Source organism: Erinaceus europaeus, chromosome 7, assembly GCF_950295315.1.
Source record: "Erinaceus europaeus chromosome 7, mEriEur2.1, whole genome shotgun sequence".
In the NCBI taxonomy this organism is placed as follows: domain Eukaryota; kingdom Metazoa; phylum Chordata; class Mammalia; order Eulipotyphla; family Erinaceidae; genus Erinaceus; species Erinaceus europaeus.
The window spans coordinates 26,162,591-26,179,704 of NC_080168.1; the positions used below are offsets into that span (position 1 = coordinate 26,162,591).

Sequence of the window (17,114 nt, forward strand, 5' to 3'; positions counted from 1 at the left end):
CCTTCCCCTCCTCTCTCAATTCCTCTCTGTCCTATCCAACAGCAGCAGCAGCAGCAGCAGCAGCAGCAAAATAGTAAGAGCAACAACAATGGGGAAAAATGGCTGACAGAAGCTGTGGAATTCTTAGTGCAGGCACTGAACCCCAGCGATAACCCCGGAGGCAAATTATATATATATATATATATATATATATATATATATATATATATATATATATATATGATCTTCCCTGTGAACCTGCATGCCAGTCTTGCACAGGACTCAGTATAGTTTCTATTTTAGGATATTTATAGTTGAAGTGAACACTATTTTTCTGTTTTGCTTGTATTACTTTTCTTATTTCCTTCAACTTAGACATTTCATCTTTTTTTTCTTTTTTTTGTTTTCCTTTCCAAGACTGAACATTTAATAAGTATTCTCCTTTTTGAATTAGAATGAGCTAAAATTCAAACATCAGTTCCCTGGTCTGCTAGCTCACTAACCTGCATGCTTGCAGCAACAATCAAGGTAAAGACTGAAGATCAGACTTGCTATGACATGACTACACTGATGAGGTGACTGCCCGCGACCTCCCCGGGGCAAAACATGCCAGTTTTCTGAACCTTTTGATGAAGAAGTAATCAGTCGTAAAGCACATCTGACATTTTTCATTTGAGATTTTCAAGTCGGTTAAATTACTTCCATCTTAATAACACTTAGTGTTCAACGTTGTGGCACATAAGTAACGTACTAGTTCTTACAGATCAATTTTATATTTAGTATAGTAGGCTGCCTTTTTTTGTTTCATCATTTACACTGTATTGTTTTTCCTACACCTTTATAAATAAATGTGGACGATATATAAAATGGCTGAGGCTCTACTTCTTTTATTAAATAGACAATGTCCCAAATTACTTTTATTTCAAATTACTGATCTCCATGGCATCAACCAGTGATAGCAAATCGAAAACTCCAGAGAGAATGGGACCAAACCCCACAATGAACCCCAGGGACTACTACAGCAAATAGAGAAAACAGATCACGAAATTCCCCTCCTCGCCTGCGGGGGCCCCTTTTGTGTGGTTCTTGCCAACGCAGCAGCCCTCCCACTATATAGCCCAGCGCACTACCCGCCCCTCCACAACTCCAGCCACCAGCTACCAGCCACCAGCTATGGGGAAGGTGAGCCCAGCACCCAAGCCTGGGGGAACCGCGGCCCGCAGGGGTGGGGGACAGGCCTCTGAGCCCCTTCCTTGCCTGCCTTGCAGATCACCTTCTATGAGGAGCGCGGCTTCCAGGGCCGCCACTATGAGTGCAGCAGTGACCACTCCAACCTGCAGCCCTACCTCAGCCGCTGCAACTCTGTGCGTGTGGACAGTGGCTGCTGGATGCTGTATGAGCAGCCCAACTACTCGGGCTGCCAGTACTTCCTGAGGCGCGGGGACTACCCTGACTACCAGCAGTGGATGGGGCTCAGTGACTCCATTCGTTCCTGCCGCCTCATCCCCCACGTGAGTTCAGGCCCTAAGAGAACCTGAACCAATGGTTTCAGGCAAATGTTTATTATTTGCAGTTGGGACCTTTCAGAGTAGTTAAGAGTTTGGAAGAAAGATAAGCTGCAGTAGATGGCTTCTATCCAGTTTTTATAGACGAGAATAAAGAACCACCAACTAAGGTTAGTCAACAGATATTTATTAATCTGCCCTGGATATGTTTGAGATATAGATCCTGTCCTTGAATTAGTTAAAATGGTGGTGTAGGAAAACCACCGAAGGATAATAGAGGAGTAATTCGCTTCTTCTGTAGAGCTAGGCTGTATGGTAGTTACTACACACAGTAGTTGAAAAGAAAACTTATCAGGGTATGTTTTTTTTTAATGTTCTTTTGCTTGATCCCTGCATATTTTGGTTTTTCTCAACCTATACAAATAAAAAAGTATATTCCCTCAGCAGAGAGCAATATAGAAAGATTATCTGTGTCACATATGCATATATATGTGTGTTAAATAACATTCTTGACAAAATGAGTCCTTGGGTTAAGTGATTTTTTCATTTCTACTTACCCACATTCTGTGCATAAATCACTGAATGAGAATCAGTTGTTGTCTAGGAAACTTAAAATGGTTTACTTAGCTTTCCATAGAAACAGAAATATCTAAGTCCTTGGTGTATTCCTTTAGATGCATTTTTTGGGGAGGGGGGTAGACAGCATAATGGTTATGCAAAGAGACTCTTGTGCCTGAGGCTCCAAAGTCCCAGATTCAATCCCCTGCACCACAATAAGCCAGAGCTGAGCAGTGCTCCAGTTAAAAAAAGAGAGAGAGAAAAGAAATATGCATTTTAAACTCAATGTTGGATAATTAAGTTCACAAATGGACCTAGTTATTCAAAAAGATATGTGCTTATGAATTCCAAGTATTTCTTTAAATTGGCAAGAACACTCAGAAGCGGTTGGAGCTCTAACTCTCTGTGGTGTGGAATACTGAGCATGGCTAATATGCTTCATCCTGCAAAATGTTTGACTATACTAAACATTTGAATATATTACATCTATATTAAGTATTTCAGTTATACTTGATGACCTGTAAAGGTAATGGATATCCATCCTCAGAAATGGAAAGTATGTAAAGACCGAGAGTTGATCAAGGGGCGGATGGTGGTGCACTTGGTTGAGTGCACATGCTACAATGCATAAGGGCCTGGGTTCAAGTCCCTCGTCCCCACCTGCAGGGGGAAAGCTTTGTAAATGGTGAAGCAGTGCTGCAGGTATCTTTCTGTCTCTTCTCCTTCCTATCTTCCCCTTTCCTCTCGATTCCTAACTGTCTCTAACCAATAAATAAATAAATATAATAATAAAAAAGAGTTGATTGGATTTTACCTTGTATCTTAAAATGGCATAACCTAACCCTCACCAGACTGAATTACACAAATGTGGTAGAGTCATTTCATGATTTCGTTGTTGTTTGTTGGTCATCACAGGCTTCACTGGTTCAGGAGGACATTTTTCAGATAGAGATAGAGACAGAGAGGGGCCAGGAGGTGGTATACCTGGCTGAGTTACAGTTTACAAAATGCAAGGATCCAGGTTCGAGCCCCTGCACTCCACTTACAGAGGGGTGCTTCATGATAGATGAAACAGGTCTTCAGGTGTCTATTTTTCTCTCTCCCCCTCTATCTCCTCCCCCTCTCAATTTCTTATCAAATAAAATAGAAAGGAAAAAATGGACACCAGGAGTGCTAGATTCATAGTACTGGCAGCAACCTCCACTATAACCCTGGAGAGAGAGAGAGAGAGAGAGAGAACCTAAGCTTCCTCCAGTGGGTCAAATGAGTGATTTTGCTGTCTTCATAGTTTGCTTTTCTCCTCTCTCCAACTCCCTGTCTCCCAGGCTGGCTCTCACAGGATCAGACTCTATGAGAAGGAAGACTACAGAGGCCAGATGGTGGAGATCACAGAGGACTGCTCCTCACTCCAGGACCGCTTCCAATTTGGTGAGATCCACTCCTTCAACGTGCTCGAGGGCTCCTGGATCCTCTATGAGATGCCCAACTACCGGGGACGCCAGTACCTGCTGAGGCCAGGGGACTACAGGCGCTACCACGACTGGGGGGCCGTGAGTGCCCGGGTGGGCTCTTTGAGGAGAGTCATGGATTTCTACTGAAGTATGTTCTTCACCATTTTTCAATCTGGAAATTAATAAAATATTCCCTGTGTGTTCCTGGCATTGGTTTGCTTCTGCCTTTCTTTCACCTTACTTTTGTTTTGGGATTTACACACATACACATACACACACACACACACCATGCAAATAGAAATAAGAAGTATGATCTAGGGTTTAGATACTGGTGCACCTGGTTAAGTGCACATGTTACTGTGTGCAAGGACCTGGGTTCAAGCCCCTGCTCTCCACCTGCAGGAGGGAAGCTTCATGAGCAGTGAAGCAAGTACTGCATGATATCTCTGTCTTTCTCCCTCTTCATCTTTTTCTCCTTCTTAATTTCTGTCTGTCCTATCAAATAAAGGAAAAAAAAAAAGTCACCAGGAGCAGCACTGTGCAGGCACAGAGCCCCAACAATAACCCTGGTAACAATTAAAAAAAAAAAAAAAGAGTGTGATCCATTGGTAACAAATAAAATTTTCACTCTGGAAATACGCCTTTACAGGAATCAGGAGTTTATAGTATGAAACACACAACCAACACATTATTCCCTTTAATTCTTTGGACTTTCAACACGTTTCTGATTCAAACCAAACTACTAGAAATTTGTCTAGATATTAGCTTTCCTTTGAGGAATGAAAATTGAGACTCAGAGATCTGTGCTCACTTCGGCTACACGTCTACTAAAATTGAAACGATACAGACACTCAGAGATCTGACTGAATGTGACCTACTTTTTGAAGGAGGGTTTCTGAACTGGAATGACAGAAAGGACATTTTTAAATTTTTTATTTATTTTTTAATCTTTATTTATTGGATAGAGACAGCCAGAAATTGAGGGGGAAGGGAGAGGGAGGAAGAGAGAGAGAGAGAGAGAGACACCTGAAACACTGCTTCACCACTTGCAAAGCATTCCCTCTTCAGGTAGGGGCTGGGGGCTAAAACCCGGGTCCTTGTGCACTGTAATAGGTGCGCAACTACCCGGTCCCTAGAAAGGTCGTTTTGAATTCACTAAGTTGCATGCAAAAAGTCCACTTGTCAAATATCTGACAGACACCCCTGGTGCTAAGGTGGTCATGTGTTCTGGATTTTGAAACATATGTAGAGGAATATGGATGAGCAATTAGGATAATTCTAGGAAAACTTTTGCCTTCCTCATAAAATAAGTAACTGGTCCTAATGCCATGATTTCCTCTTACTTCAAACACCTTAAACATAAGAGATGAAAAGTCCGAGTAAATGTTTTAATGTGGCCAAGCCCAGGAGTCAGTCTGTTAGTCAGGATTCTCCAGAGAAATAAAACTAAGAGGATACAAAGATATATAGAAATTATCCTAGGAATTAGCTCTTGTGACTATGGAAGCTAAAAAAAAAAAAAAAATCCCACCAACTATTATACAAATTGAAGAACCAAAAATAGGTACAGGCATAATTCATTCAATCTGAATGCCTGAGAACCAGGAGCTCTGATCTGAGAAAGTAAACTTGTTCTTCCTTCTTTTGCCTTTTTGTTCCACTCAGGCCTTCTCCAGATTGATTGGTGTATGGGTTAAAGTGATAGTCCTTATTTGGTCTACTGGTGCCAATACTGATCTTCCCTGGAAAGACACAACCCAAAACAATGTTTGACCAACTCTCAGAGTATTCAGTATCTCAGGCAAGCTGACATATAAAATTAACCATTACCCACTGCCAGCAATCTCTTATATTCAAACATATTGTAATGTAAGTAAAATAATCCCACATTTGTTTAGGTCATCATAACCTAACATTCTATTAATTTGGGGTAGAATACATATTTGTTGCTGAGACTAGTTTGAGTACATTTTTCTGAAGTTATTCTTTAGAACTTTATGTGGAGGAGGGGGATCTCAAATAATTTTCTAATGGAAAAGGGCAAAGATGGAAGAAGAATAGAGGAAGGAAAGCAAAAAAAGAAAACTCTGATAGAGCAGTGAGATCATACATGTCTAACATGTTTTGGGTGCCGACATGATCTATTCCAGATAACTCATTTTACGTAAGGTAAATTAAGGCCAGTGCTAATGCAAAGCAGTTAATAGTAAAGATGGCATCAGAAGCCAGAGCTCAGAGCTCAAATTCATTGTATAATCAGCAGGATTTTTGTCAAAGCCATTAATGACAACACTAGTTTACAGATTCCTGTCAAGAAATCATTGCAAACAAGCAACCAAGAATTGAACTAAATAGGATAATACAACACTGCATCATATATTCATACACACACACACACACACACACACACACACACACACATATATATGCATGCTGACGCACAGTTATACATATTATGTAACCTGGTGTGTGGTGTGTGTGTGTGTGTGTGTGTGATATGTGTGTTAATATATGATATGCTTAAGGAGATAGGGAAGTAGGACATTATATTCACTTACATTGGCTCTCCTGACTTTTGTTGTGTCACTTGCTTTCCCATTGCTAGAGTTCTGGGAAAAGAAATTTTGGAGATGATTTACATACTGCTATATAGCTTATTATTGTGTTCTATGTTTTATTGATCTTTTACACTACGTATATAAACTATTACACAGTCTTCCACAGTGGCAGTATGATTTTATAGTACCACCAGTATGCACAAGTTCCCTAATTTCTTTTTCCACATCCTCACTGACACTTATTATTTTTAATTTTGTTTTTGTATTTTATAATAGCTATTCTAAAGAGTACATATATATATATATATAATAGATATACTCATTGAACTTTTGTTTTAAAAATTGGCAACCACATATTGTGCTCAGTTTTTATTGTTGTTGTTACTTGTTTGTTTGTTTTTACCTTTCCCACTGTCTTCCTTGAGACCAAGAGGAACCTAGCAGTACAAGTGTAGTCAAGGCCCTAGGGAATTCCCTTGTGAATAGGTCATCAGAAGACATGAACAAACAAGTAAATAAACAAGTCAAAGGACAGACAGGGTCTGTGACGGGATCTTTTACCTTTCCATTTTAAAATCCAATGTGAATATTCCTGAACTTAGAAAATGACATGGAGGGGGCACAGGGTAGATAGCACAATGGTTATGTAAAGAGTCTTCTTATGGCCTGAGGCTCCAAAGTCCCAAGTTCAAGTCCCCGCACCACCATAAGCCAGAGCTGAACAGTGCTCTGGTAAAAAATAAAATAAAATAAATGCCATGGAGGTTGACTGGAAATTACGGTAGAAATTAGATTCATGAGATTGGGGGAAGAAAGAGACCAGAATTTCCTTGAATTTCTTTGATGTAACATATGTATAAAAATTACCTTCTAAAAAGCCATTATTATATGAGAAGAGGAATAAATTCAGGTACAGAAAATGTGTCTTAATAGCATATCTGATGATGTTTGGTGAGTCTATGTTTTAAAGGTACCAAACAAGGTAGACAAAGTTCTCAAACTAGTGCATGCTTGTGAAGGAAAACCTATTTTTGTCTTCTAGTCTACATTTATGAGCTAAGTCAGGTAAATATACCTCGTTTGTTTGTTTATTTATTTATTTTTGCTTCCAGGGTTATCACTGGGGCTCAGTGCCTCCACTACAAATCCACTGCTCCGGAGGCCATCTCTTTTTTCCCATTGTTGTTGTTATTATTGTTATTATTGTTGTTATTATTGTTGTTGTTGGATAGGATAGAGAGAAATTGAGAGAGGAGAAGATAGAGAGGGGGAGAGAAAGATAGACACCTGCAGACCTGCTTCATTTCCTGAGAAGCAACCCCTTTGCAGTTGGGGAGTGGGGGGCTCGAACCAAGATCCTTGAGCCGGTCCTTGTGCTTTAATAGTTTTGTGCAATCTTCTTAGCACTGTTATTTCAGATGTGCAGCACTTCATAAATGGTTTATTCCGAAGTGTGCTTTAAGCAGAACAAGTTTTTTCTCTATAGCTCTTTATCTAAATAAATATGTAATATAAAAAAGAAATGTGAGTCCTTTAGCTTTGTTCTTTTTTTAAAAAATATTTATTTATTCCCTTCTGTTGCCCTTGTTGTTGTTGTTATTATTGTTGTTGGATAGGATAGAGAGAAATGGCAAGAGGAGGGGAAGACAGAGAGGGGGAGAGAAAGATAGACACCTGCAGACCTGCTTCACCGCCTGTGGAGGCACTCCCCTGCAGGTGGGGAGCCAGGGGCTCGAACCGGGATCCTTACGCTGATCCTTGTGCTCTGCGCCACCTGCGCTTAACCGGCTGTGCTACCGCCTGGCTCCCAGCTTTGTTCTTTTTCAAGAACATTTGGAACATGCAGGAGTCCTTTACTATTGCATGTAAATTTTAAGATACACTTTTCTATTTCTGCATAAACTATCACTGGATTTTTTTTTTTTTGCCTCCAGGGTTATTGCTGGGACTCGGTGCCTGCACTACAAATCCACTGCTCCTAGAATCCATTTTTCCCATTTTGTTGTTCTGGTTACCCTTGTTGTTGTCATTATTGTTGTTGTTGTTGGACAGGACAGAGAGAAATGGAGAGAGGAGGGGAGACAGAGAAGGGGAGAGAAAGACAGACACCTGCACACCTGCTTCACCACCTGTGAGGCAAACCCCCTGCTGGTGGCTAGCCAGAGGCTTAAACCGGGATGCTTAGGCCGGTTCTTACACTTTGCACCATGTGTGCTTAACCCACTGCGCTACTGCCCAACCCCTTATCACTGGACTTTTGATAGGGGTTGCATTCAGTCTGTGAGTCACTTTGAGCAGCACTGATGTGTGAAAGTGTGAAGCCTCTAGTCTATTAACACAAAATGGATTTCTAGTTATTTGTCTGTTTACTTTCAACACTGTTTTATAGTATTCAGCATATATCATACCAGTTTTTAAAGAAATTAACTTGGGCTGGGGAGATAGCATATTTGTTATGCAAAAGATTTTCATGCTTAAGGCTTCAAGGCCTTGGGTTCAATCCCAGCACTACCATAAGTCAAAGCTGAACAGTGTTCTGATCTCTCTCCCTCTCTCCCTCATTAAAACAAATAAATTATAAAATAAAATATTTTTAAAAATCAGCACAGGGGCCAGGTGGTGGCATACCCGGTTAAGCACACATATCACCATGAGCACAGACCCAGGTTCAAGCCCCTGCTCCCTACCTACAGGCATGAACACATCAGTTGTGGTGAAGCAGGTCTGCAGGTGTCTTTCTCTCTCCCTCTCTATCTCTCCCTCTCCTCTCAATTTCTCTCTGTACTATCAAATAAAATAGAAAGAAAAAGGTAAAACATGAGAGTGGTAGATTTGTGGTGCTGGCACTGAGCCCCAGCTATAAACCTGGAAGCAAAATACACAAGCAAACACAAAAAAATTTAGACATGTTATGAACATTTTCCATATCTTTAAATAAGATCTTTGAAATATTGTTTTTGTCAGCTGCTTTACATGCCATCAAATAGATATTCTATAATTTATTTGATTCATCTTCTATTTTGGACATCTCATTTCTATTTTTCTATATACTATAAGCAGTGATCTCACAAAATTTGACTGTGCATAATGTTTTATGTATCATTAATTATTTTCTTTGGGTAAATTCTTGCAGATAGATGTATGTAGTAATTCAAAGAAGCGAAAACCAACTATGACAGGATGAAGTAATTTGTTTCTACCGTGGCAAATAAAAACATATAACATGAAATTTGCCTTTTTTTTTTTTTTTTTTCCTAACAACACTGCTCAGCTCTGGTGGTGTGGTGAACCTGGGACTTGGGAGCTTCAGGCATGAGAGTCTGTGTAACCATCATGCTATTACCCCTGCCTGATCTAAACCATTTCTCTTCTTTTCTTTTCTTTTCTTTTCTTTTCCTTTCCTTTCTTCTTTCACCAGAGCACTGCTCAGCTCTGGCTTATGGTGGTGTGGGAGATTGAACCTGGGACTTTGGGGCCTCAGGCATGAGAGTCTTTTTGCATAACCACTATGCTCTCTAACTCCGCCTGATCTTAATAATTTCTACACAGACAGTATAGGAGTGATGCTAATGGCATGCATGTTGTTCAATGCTTTTTTTTTTTTTTTTAGAGAGAGAGATAGAGAATGATAGGGAATAGGGAGATAGAGAGGGAGAGAGAAAGAAAGACATATATGGCATTAATTCAAATTTGTGAAGCTTCTACCCCCACCCTCCCACTGCCCCTGTTGTACAATATTTTGCAGAACTTTTTCCTCTTGCAGACTGAAAGGAACTTTTTAAACAAATGATACATTTTTTAAAAAAAAAATTTTGTTCCAGGATTATAGCTTTATCTTTTTTCTCATTCCTACTTCTTGTCTCACTTTCTGATTTTTTTCTCTTTTACAAAAATTATCTTTATTGGGTAGAGAAAGCCAGAAATTAAGAGGAAAGAAGATGGTGGAGAGGGAGAGAGACAGAGAGACACCTGCAACACTACTTCACCACTTGCAAAACTTTCCCCCTGCATATGGGAACCGAGGCTCCAACCCAGGTCATTGCTCATTGTAACATGTGCACTCAACCAGGTGCACCACCACCTGGCCCCCATTTTCCAATTTTCTACAAAAGCATGTTTTAACAGAGAAAACCAACATTAGATGTACATCAGATTAAATATGCTGCAGATCAGATGAAATATGTTTAGGGAAACTATTGTTTGAACATTGGATGAAGCAAGAATCCAAAGAATGAGACAGTTTGTCTGGGATGTGGCACAGTGGATAAAACACTGGACTCTCGAGCATGAGGTGCCAAGTTCAGTCCCTGGCAGCACATGTGCCAGAGTGATGTCTGGTTCTTTCTCTCTCCTCCTATCTTTCTCACAAATAAATAAAATCTTTAAAAAAGAAAAAAGAAAGAACTAAGCTTAATATTTACTTTGCAAGATTATTTTAAAAAATTTTTATTATTTTTATTTCTTGGATAGAGACAGCCAGAAATTGAGAGGGTAGGGGAGATAGAGAGGGAGAGAGAAAGAGAGACACCTGCAGCCCTGCTTCACCGCTTGTGAAGCTTTCCCCCTACAGGTGGGGACTGGGGGCTCGAACCTGGGTCCTTGAGCACTGTAACATGTGCGCTCAACCAGGTGTGCCAGCACTCAGCCCTCACTTTGCAAGATTATTAAATTAAAAAGTTAGCAGTAAAAGCTTAGCCTGTACTCCTAAAATATACAGTGCTATAAACCAATGGTTAAACAGAGAGAGAGAGATATCAAACATTCAGAAACTTAAAAATAAAAGAAACAAATCATCTGAATGGGTTGAATTGAGGTCATTAAAAATAAAATTTGTGTTTCTTAGAAAATGAAGTGTGGGGCAGGGGTAGACAACATGCCTGAGGCTCCGAAGTCTCAGGTTCAATCTTTTACACCACCATGAGCCAGAGCTGATCAGCGCTCTGGTTAAAAAAAAAAAAAAAAGTGAATAACAACCACCAGCACCAGCACCTCATGAATTCTGTGGTGAAGAGTGCCCTTGCTGTGGGGTAAGCAAACTGAGCTGAGGGCAGTGACTAAAGTCCAGCGCCTGTCACCTTTATTCAGGTGTTAGTAATACAGGTATACTGATACCAGTAGGCAAGAGCACAGAGCTGGTCTCTGAGAGGGATATCCTGTTTCAATCATTCTAGGGAGCTGCCTGGCAGGTGATATGGTAGTTGAGTGTAGGGCTTGCAAGCATGAGATACCTGAGTTTAATCCTGACACAGGATATAATGAAATTTTTTTTTTCTTTCTCTCTCTCTCCCACCCACACAATATACTTACTGAGACAGAAGGAAATTGAGAACAGAGGATAGTGAGTGAAAGAAAGAGACATCTGCAGCATTGCTTCACCACTCATGAAGCTTCCTTCCTTCAGGTGTGGACTGGAGACTTGAACCTTTGTACATGGAAGCATGTGCACTCTACCCAGAATACCACTGCCCAACCCCAACACTAAAAAACAAACAAATAAATCTTAAGCATCCCAGTGGAGAAGGCAAGCTCATTCCATGTTCCATGTTTTCACACTAGGAAATTTTTTTTAAAAATATATTTATTTATTTTGCCACCAGGGTAACTGCCACCAGAGCTGGTACTAGAAATCCACCACTCCTGGTACCCCCCCTTTTTCCTTTTCACTCCTGTCTTCCTTCCTTCCTTCCTTCCTTCCTTCTTCTTTTTCTTTCCCTTTCTCTTCTTCTTCTGTTCTATTTTTATTTGATAGAACAGAGAGAAAATGGGAGGGAATGGGGGACAAAGAGAGGGAAAAAGATACCTGAAGACCTGCTTCACTGCTTGTGGAATGTAACTCCCTGCAGGTGGGGAGTGGAGGCTCGAACCCAGGTCCTTGTACATGGTAATGTGTGCACTCAAATGTATGCTCACCTGGGTGCCATGGCCTGGCCCCCAGGGAAAATCTTCTTTAGTCTTTATTTAAAAATATGTTTTATTTACTTATTTTGGATCGAGGCAGAGAGAAAATGAGAGAGAAGGGAGACACTTGCTATATGGAGACGCTTGCACAACCTCTTCCTCTCAGGTATGTGTGGGGGCTTGAACCTGGGTCCCTGCACACCACGATGTGTATGTTGTACCCCGTATGCCACACCGCCCAGTCCCTGTAGTCACTACTCTTAATGCTTCGTTACTTCATGCTGTAGTGCATTCTGACTTCTTTGTTTCTACCCTGAAGTGTTTCTCACTTTAAATATATATATATTTAAAGCTAAATAAGAGCGCCCCCTGCAGGCTTTCAAAAAGTAGGGACGCAGAGTTGGTCGTTGTGTGCTGGTGGTGGCAGCTGCTTGCAGGTGCCAGAAACCTGCTTTGCTCTCAGCTGGCTTTTCAGTTGTGTTTCAGCGTTGTGGTGGGGCTTGGGGCTGGAGATACTAGGGAGTTTTTCGGTGTTATCTCCTTTGCAGAATCGTCATCTCTCCAGTGCCTCAGTTGGATTTCTTCCCGCATATGCTTTCTCACCTAGTCGCAACTTTGCCAATAGACTGGACTGGTTTTGGTTTTCACAGCCCCTCGACACTTGACAGTTGGAGGCATTGTGGGCTGTGACTGAAGAGGTGGTCCATCTGTGATCGCCAGCAGTTTTGATGGACTATGAAGCTTACTATGCTAACTTTGCTAACTATGAAGCTTACTGTCTCCACGTCTTACAAATGAAAAATAAAACTAACGTTTTTTTCACCGCTTTCTTCTAGACCATCATAATGAGTGTGTGGTTTCAACAGTTTTAAATAATACAAACTGGGTCGATGCTTAAACATCATTATGATTCTGAGACTTGTTTCACTGCTGCTCTGAGAAGTCAGAGAAACTAAGAACTAGATGCATGTTATCCTACTATAGTCAGCAAAGCAAACAAACTCTTTATACTGAACAAGTAAATTTCACTATGGAATGTTGGCATCTTACCTCACCTCTACTGTGCACACAAGTCTGAGGTCTAAAAAAATGCCTTAATTGTTTTCCTAATAGTCACATATCACTTTCATTAAAATGCTTAAAGTTTGGCTTCACTGGGGGGGGGAATGGGATGGGACACAGTCTTTTGGTGGTGGAAATGGTGTTTATGTACACTCCTATTAACTTGTAGTCATAAAAAATGTTTAATGAATTGTGAGCCCCTCCCCACTTTCATTTGCTATTTCTAATTTTATTTATTTATTTTTAGTGATCCCAAATACTCTTCTGGTTTCAATTAAACTACAATTTGTTAGATAATAGAAGCAGTGACATTCACAGAATGCTAGTGTATCTGTTTTGCTATGTTTGCTATATAAGAAATTATACTTTTCCATTTTAATTGTATTGCTGGTAGGGTTATTTTTTTTTCCTTGAAAACAATTCTATTTTCAGCACACTGAGTACTAACAATGTAATCAGTACTCAGACAAAAGGCATTCTTTTTTTTTTAAACATCAGATAAATGAAATATTCACTTTCAAGTATATGCTTGTTTAAGTGCCTTTACTTAGTTCCAGTTTTCTAAATAAGCTTCATTTAAAGTCCTGAGAGGCAACTGGAAAGAATTTAACCAGGGTCATCAGTTGGAAAGTTCTGGAGAGTCTGAGAAGAAACATACAATAATACCTCTGCCCCGCCCCAAAGTCACTGTATAGAAGACAGAGGGGAATCTGTGGGCCCCTTTTGTGTGGTTCTTGCCAACGCAGCAGCCCTCCCACTATATAGCCCGGCACACTACCCGCCCCTCCACAACTCCAGCCACCAGCTACCAGCCACCAGCTATGGGGAAGGTGAGCCCAGCACCCAAGCCTGGGGGAACCGCGGCCCGCAGGGGTGGGGGACAGGCCTCTGAGCCCCTTCCTTGCCTGCCTTGCAGATCACCTTCTATGAGGAGCGCGGCTTCCAGGGCCGCCACTATGAGTGCAGCAGTGACCACTCCAACCTGCAGCCCTACCTCAGCCGCTGCAACTCTGTGCGTGTGGACAGTGGCTGCTGGATGCTGTATGAGCAGCCCAATTACTCAGGCTGCCAGTACTTCCTGAGGCGCGGGGACTACCCTGACTACCAGCAGTGGATGGGGCTCAGTGACTCCATTCGTTCCTGCCGCCTCATCCCCCACGTGAGTTCAGATCCCTGCTCCTCCCCAGGACGCCTCACCCCACCAGTGCCCCAGATGCGGTGGTCTTTTCCTGGTTCTTACCATGCTCTCTTTTTCCTTTATTAAATATATATGTATATAATATATACATATTCCATTACAATCACTAGTTTCTCTAAGGATCCTTGCAATTGAAAAAGCATGTGATGCAGTGCTTGCAATAGGGAGTTTTACTTTACTTTGTTAAAATTAAACTTACCTGTACTGGGGAAAAAAAAAAAGTCATGCAGGTTTTATTCCAGAATGTCTATGACACAATTGTGGAATGAGCAACAAATGAGTTCCTTCCTATTAGGTGACCTGAGGATAGTTACACTGCCTAGTTCTCTCTCCTCATCTGTAAAATGGGGCTGATAGGAATAGCTGATTCTGGGAAGGGGAGATAGCATAATGGTTATGCAAACACACTCATGCCTGAGGGTCTAAAGTCCTATCTTCAATCCCCTGCACCACCATAAGCCAGAGCTGAGCAGTGTTCTGGTAAAAATAATAATAATAAAATTAAAAATCCTGGTTCCTAGGTTTGTGATGAGTGTGGCCTAACACAACCATCTCTTTCCTAAAATATGAACTATTATCATGAACATCCAGGGGGCTCTCAAGTCCTGCCTTTTGAGTAGGCAAAAGAAATAGTCCAACAAGGTGATGCTAGTACACAAATTAAGCCAAGCAGCCTGAAATTCCAGAGTTAGGGGTTTTCTAAGTGGACTGTCACAGAGACCTATAGGAAAGGTGTCACTTGGGTGATGCATGAACCTCCCTTGGAATTAATACCTTGTCAGAACCTAGGTTGGCATTAAGAGCCAAAAAGACATGTGGGCTTTGACTTTCCAGGTCTGAGTCTTCCTGTTACAGTCTGCAAACTCTAGTCATCACTTTCTCACACAGGAAGCTGAGGCTCCACATATACCAGGCTGGAACAGAGATGGAGTCAGAGACTGGGCATGGGTATCCTTTACAAAGCATGAAAGGCACCTTCTGAGCAGGCTTTACTCTTCAGAAAGGATGGTTTATGAGAACTCTGCCAAAAGAGGATTAATGGTGGGAAAAGAAAGACACTGAATAGGAACCTTGGAATTTGGTCACTTAGAAAAGCCGACATGGAGGGGGTCGGGTGGTGGCGCACCTGGTTGAGTGTTTATGTTTCAGTGCGCAAGGACCTGGGTTTGAGCCCCTGGTCCCCACCTGCAGGGAGAAAGCTTCACGAGTGGTGAAGCAGGGCTGCAGGTGTCTGTCTGTCTCTCTCCCTCTCTTTCACCCCTCTTAATTTCTGGCTTTCTCTATCCAATAAATAAATAAAGATACAAAAAAAAAAACTCAAAAAGAAAAAAAAAAGAAAAGTCGACATGATGGCCAGGTGGTAGCGCAGCAGTTTAAGCGCAGATGGCGCAAAACTCAAAGGTCCGTAAGAATCCCTGTTCAAGCCCCGGCTTCCCACCTGTAGGTGGGTCGCTTCACGTCTGCAGGTGTCTGTCTTCCTCTCCCCCTCTCTCTCTTCCCCTCCTCTCTCCATTTCTCTCTGTCCTGTACAACAACAACGACCGAAATAAACACAACAATAATAACCACAATGATAAAAAAAAAAAGGGCAACAAAAAGGAAAAAGAAAAAGAAAAGCCGACATGCTCACTACCTCAGAGTTACTGATATGTGTCGTCAGCTGCTTTTCTGACTTTTCCTGCAGACCGGCTCCCATAGAATCAGGATCTACGAACGAGAGGACTTCCGAGGCCAGATGGTGGAGATCACTGAGGACTGCTCCTCACTCCAGGACCGCTTCCACTTCAGCGACATCCACTCCTTCAACGTGCTCGAGGGCTCCTGGATCCTCTATGAGATGCCCAACTACCGGGGACGCCAGTACCTGCTGAGGCCGGGGGACTACAGGCGCTACCACGACTGGGGGGCCGTGAGTGCCCGGGTGGGCTCTTTAAGGAGAGCTGTGGATTTCTATTGAAATATTTTCACTCAGCCCTTTTCTCCATCTGGGAACTAATAAAGTATTTCCTGTGTGTTCCATGCAGCCATGTGTCCTCTCTTCTTTACCAGCTCCTTGGAGAAGGGCTCACAAAAACACAACTAAGAATAAAGTAAAATTTCTTATATGTCTCAGTGGAAAAGAGTGGTATATGTGGGATGTGTGTGTGGGGGCAATTAGCAGCACAATCTCTGGGTCCTGAGTGTGTGGGTACAAATCTCTGGTAGCTCTACGCAGTGGGGCAAGTTGAGTAGTATTTCTGTGTATGTTTTCTAATTTATAAAAACGGAGCTAATGATGTATGTTCTTGAGAGCTTGTTTGGAGGTTCTAGCAGGGGAGCACAGGTACTCGTATACCCTAGACTGAAGACTGTTTCTATTCGGGGAAGGCCGTCCTCTTCAACTGAGCACACAGCTTCCTGAGGGAAGCACATGGAGTGGTGAGGGGGGAAGGGGACACTCGCCTAGCCAGCCAGATCAGCTGAATCAACCCTGGCAATCAATGGGGTGAGAGATGTCGCAGCCAGATCGCCCTCACATCCATGATGTATATTCTTATCTCATGAGATTAAGGTTAAATGAGATAGTATTTTAACTCACAATGGTACACACAAAGAATTTACAAAATACTATATATACAAAAACACTAAAAATCTTGTGATATATAAAATTATTAAAAACATGTTAAAGATTTTGAAACTTTGGTCAATAGAATGACAAAGGCCTGGTATACAATTTAACTGTCTAGATTAAGTTAATTTCCCCCCCCAATATGCATACAGTAGGTCAGGTGATTCAGAATGCTAGACTCTCAGGCAGCTAAGACCTGCAGAACCATAATTTGTATTTTACAAAATCTCAAATGATCCCTTTAATTTAAAAAAAATTAATTTTTGCTATCAGGGTTATTGCTGGTACAATTCCCAG

General features: G+C 41.5%; 2 protein-coding genes across 2 annotated transcripts; both read left to right on the top strand.

The window, feature by feature from the left end:
• Positions 1–1,057: 1,057 nt before the first annotated feature.
• Positions 1,058–3,703, top strand: LOC103110971 (gamma-crystallin D). Its single transcript, XM_060193424.1, has 3 exons — positions 1,058–1,161; positions 1,248–1,490; positions 3,368–3,703. Exons 1-3 carry the CDS (start codon positions 1,153–1,155, stop codon positions 3,638–3,640), a joined length of 525 nt encoding a protein of 174 aa, XP_060049407.1. The 5' UTR covers positions 1,058–1,152; the 3' UTR covers positions 3,641–3,703.
• Positions 3,704–13,677: 9,974 nt separating this feature from the next.
• On the top strand, positions 13,678–16,201 carry LOC103110970 (gamma-crystallin F). The gene is made up of 3 exons (XM_007520181.2): positions 13,678–13,841; positions 13,928–14,170; positions 15,894–16,201. The coding sequence occupies exons 1-3, from the start codon at positions 13,833–13,835 to the stop codon at positions 16,164–16,166; spliced, it is 525 nt and encodes a 174-aa protein (XP_007520243.2). The 5' UTR covers positions 13,678–13,832; the 3' UTR covers positions 16,167–16,201.
• Positions 16,202–17,114: the final 913 nt, after the last annotated feature.

Coding starts and splice junctions, on each gene's coding strand:
- LOC103110971 (XM_060193424.1), top strand. Junction 1,491..3,367: donor CCTGCCGCCTCATCCCCCAC/GTGAGTTCAGGC, acceptor CCTGTCTCCCAG/GCTGGCTCTCACAGGATCAG.
- LOC103110970 (XM_007520181.2), top strand. Junction 14,171..15,893: donor CCTGCCGCCTCATCCCCCAC/GTGAGTTCAGAT, acceptor CTTTTCCTGCAG/ACCGGCTCCCATAGAATCAG.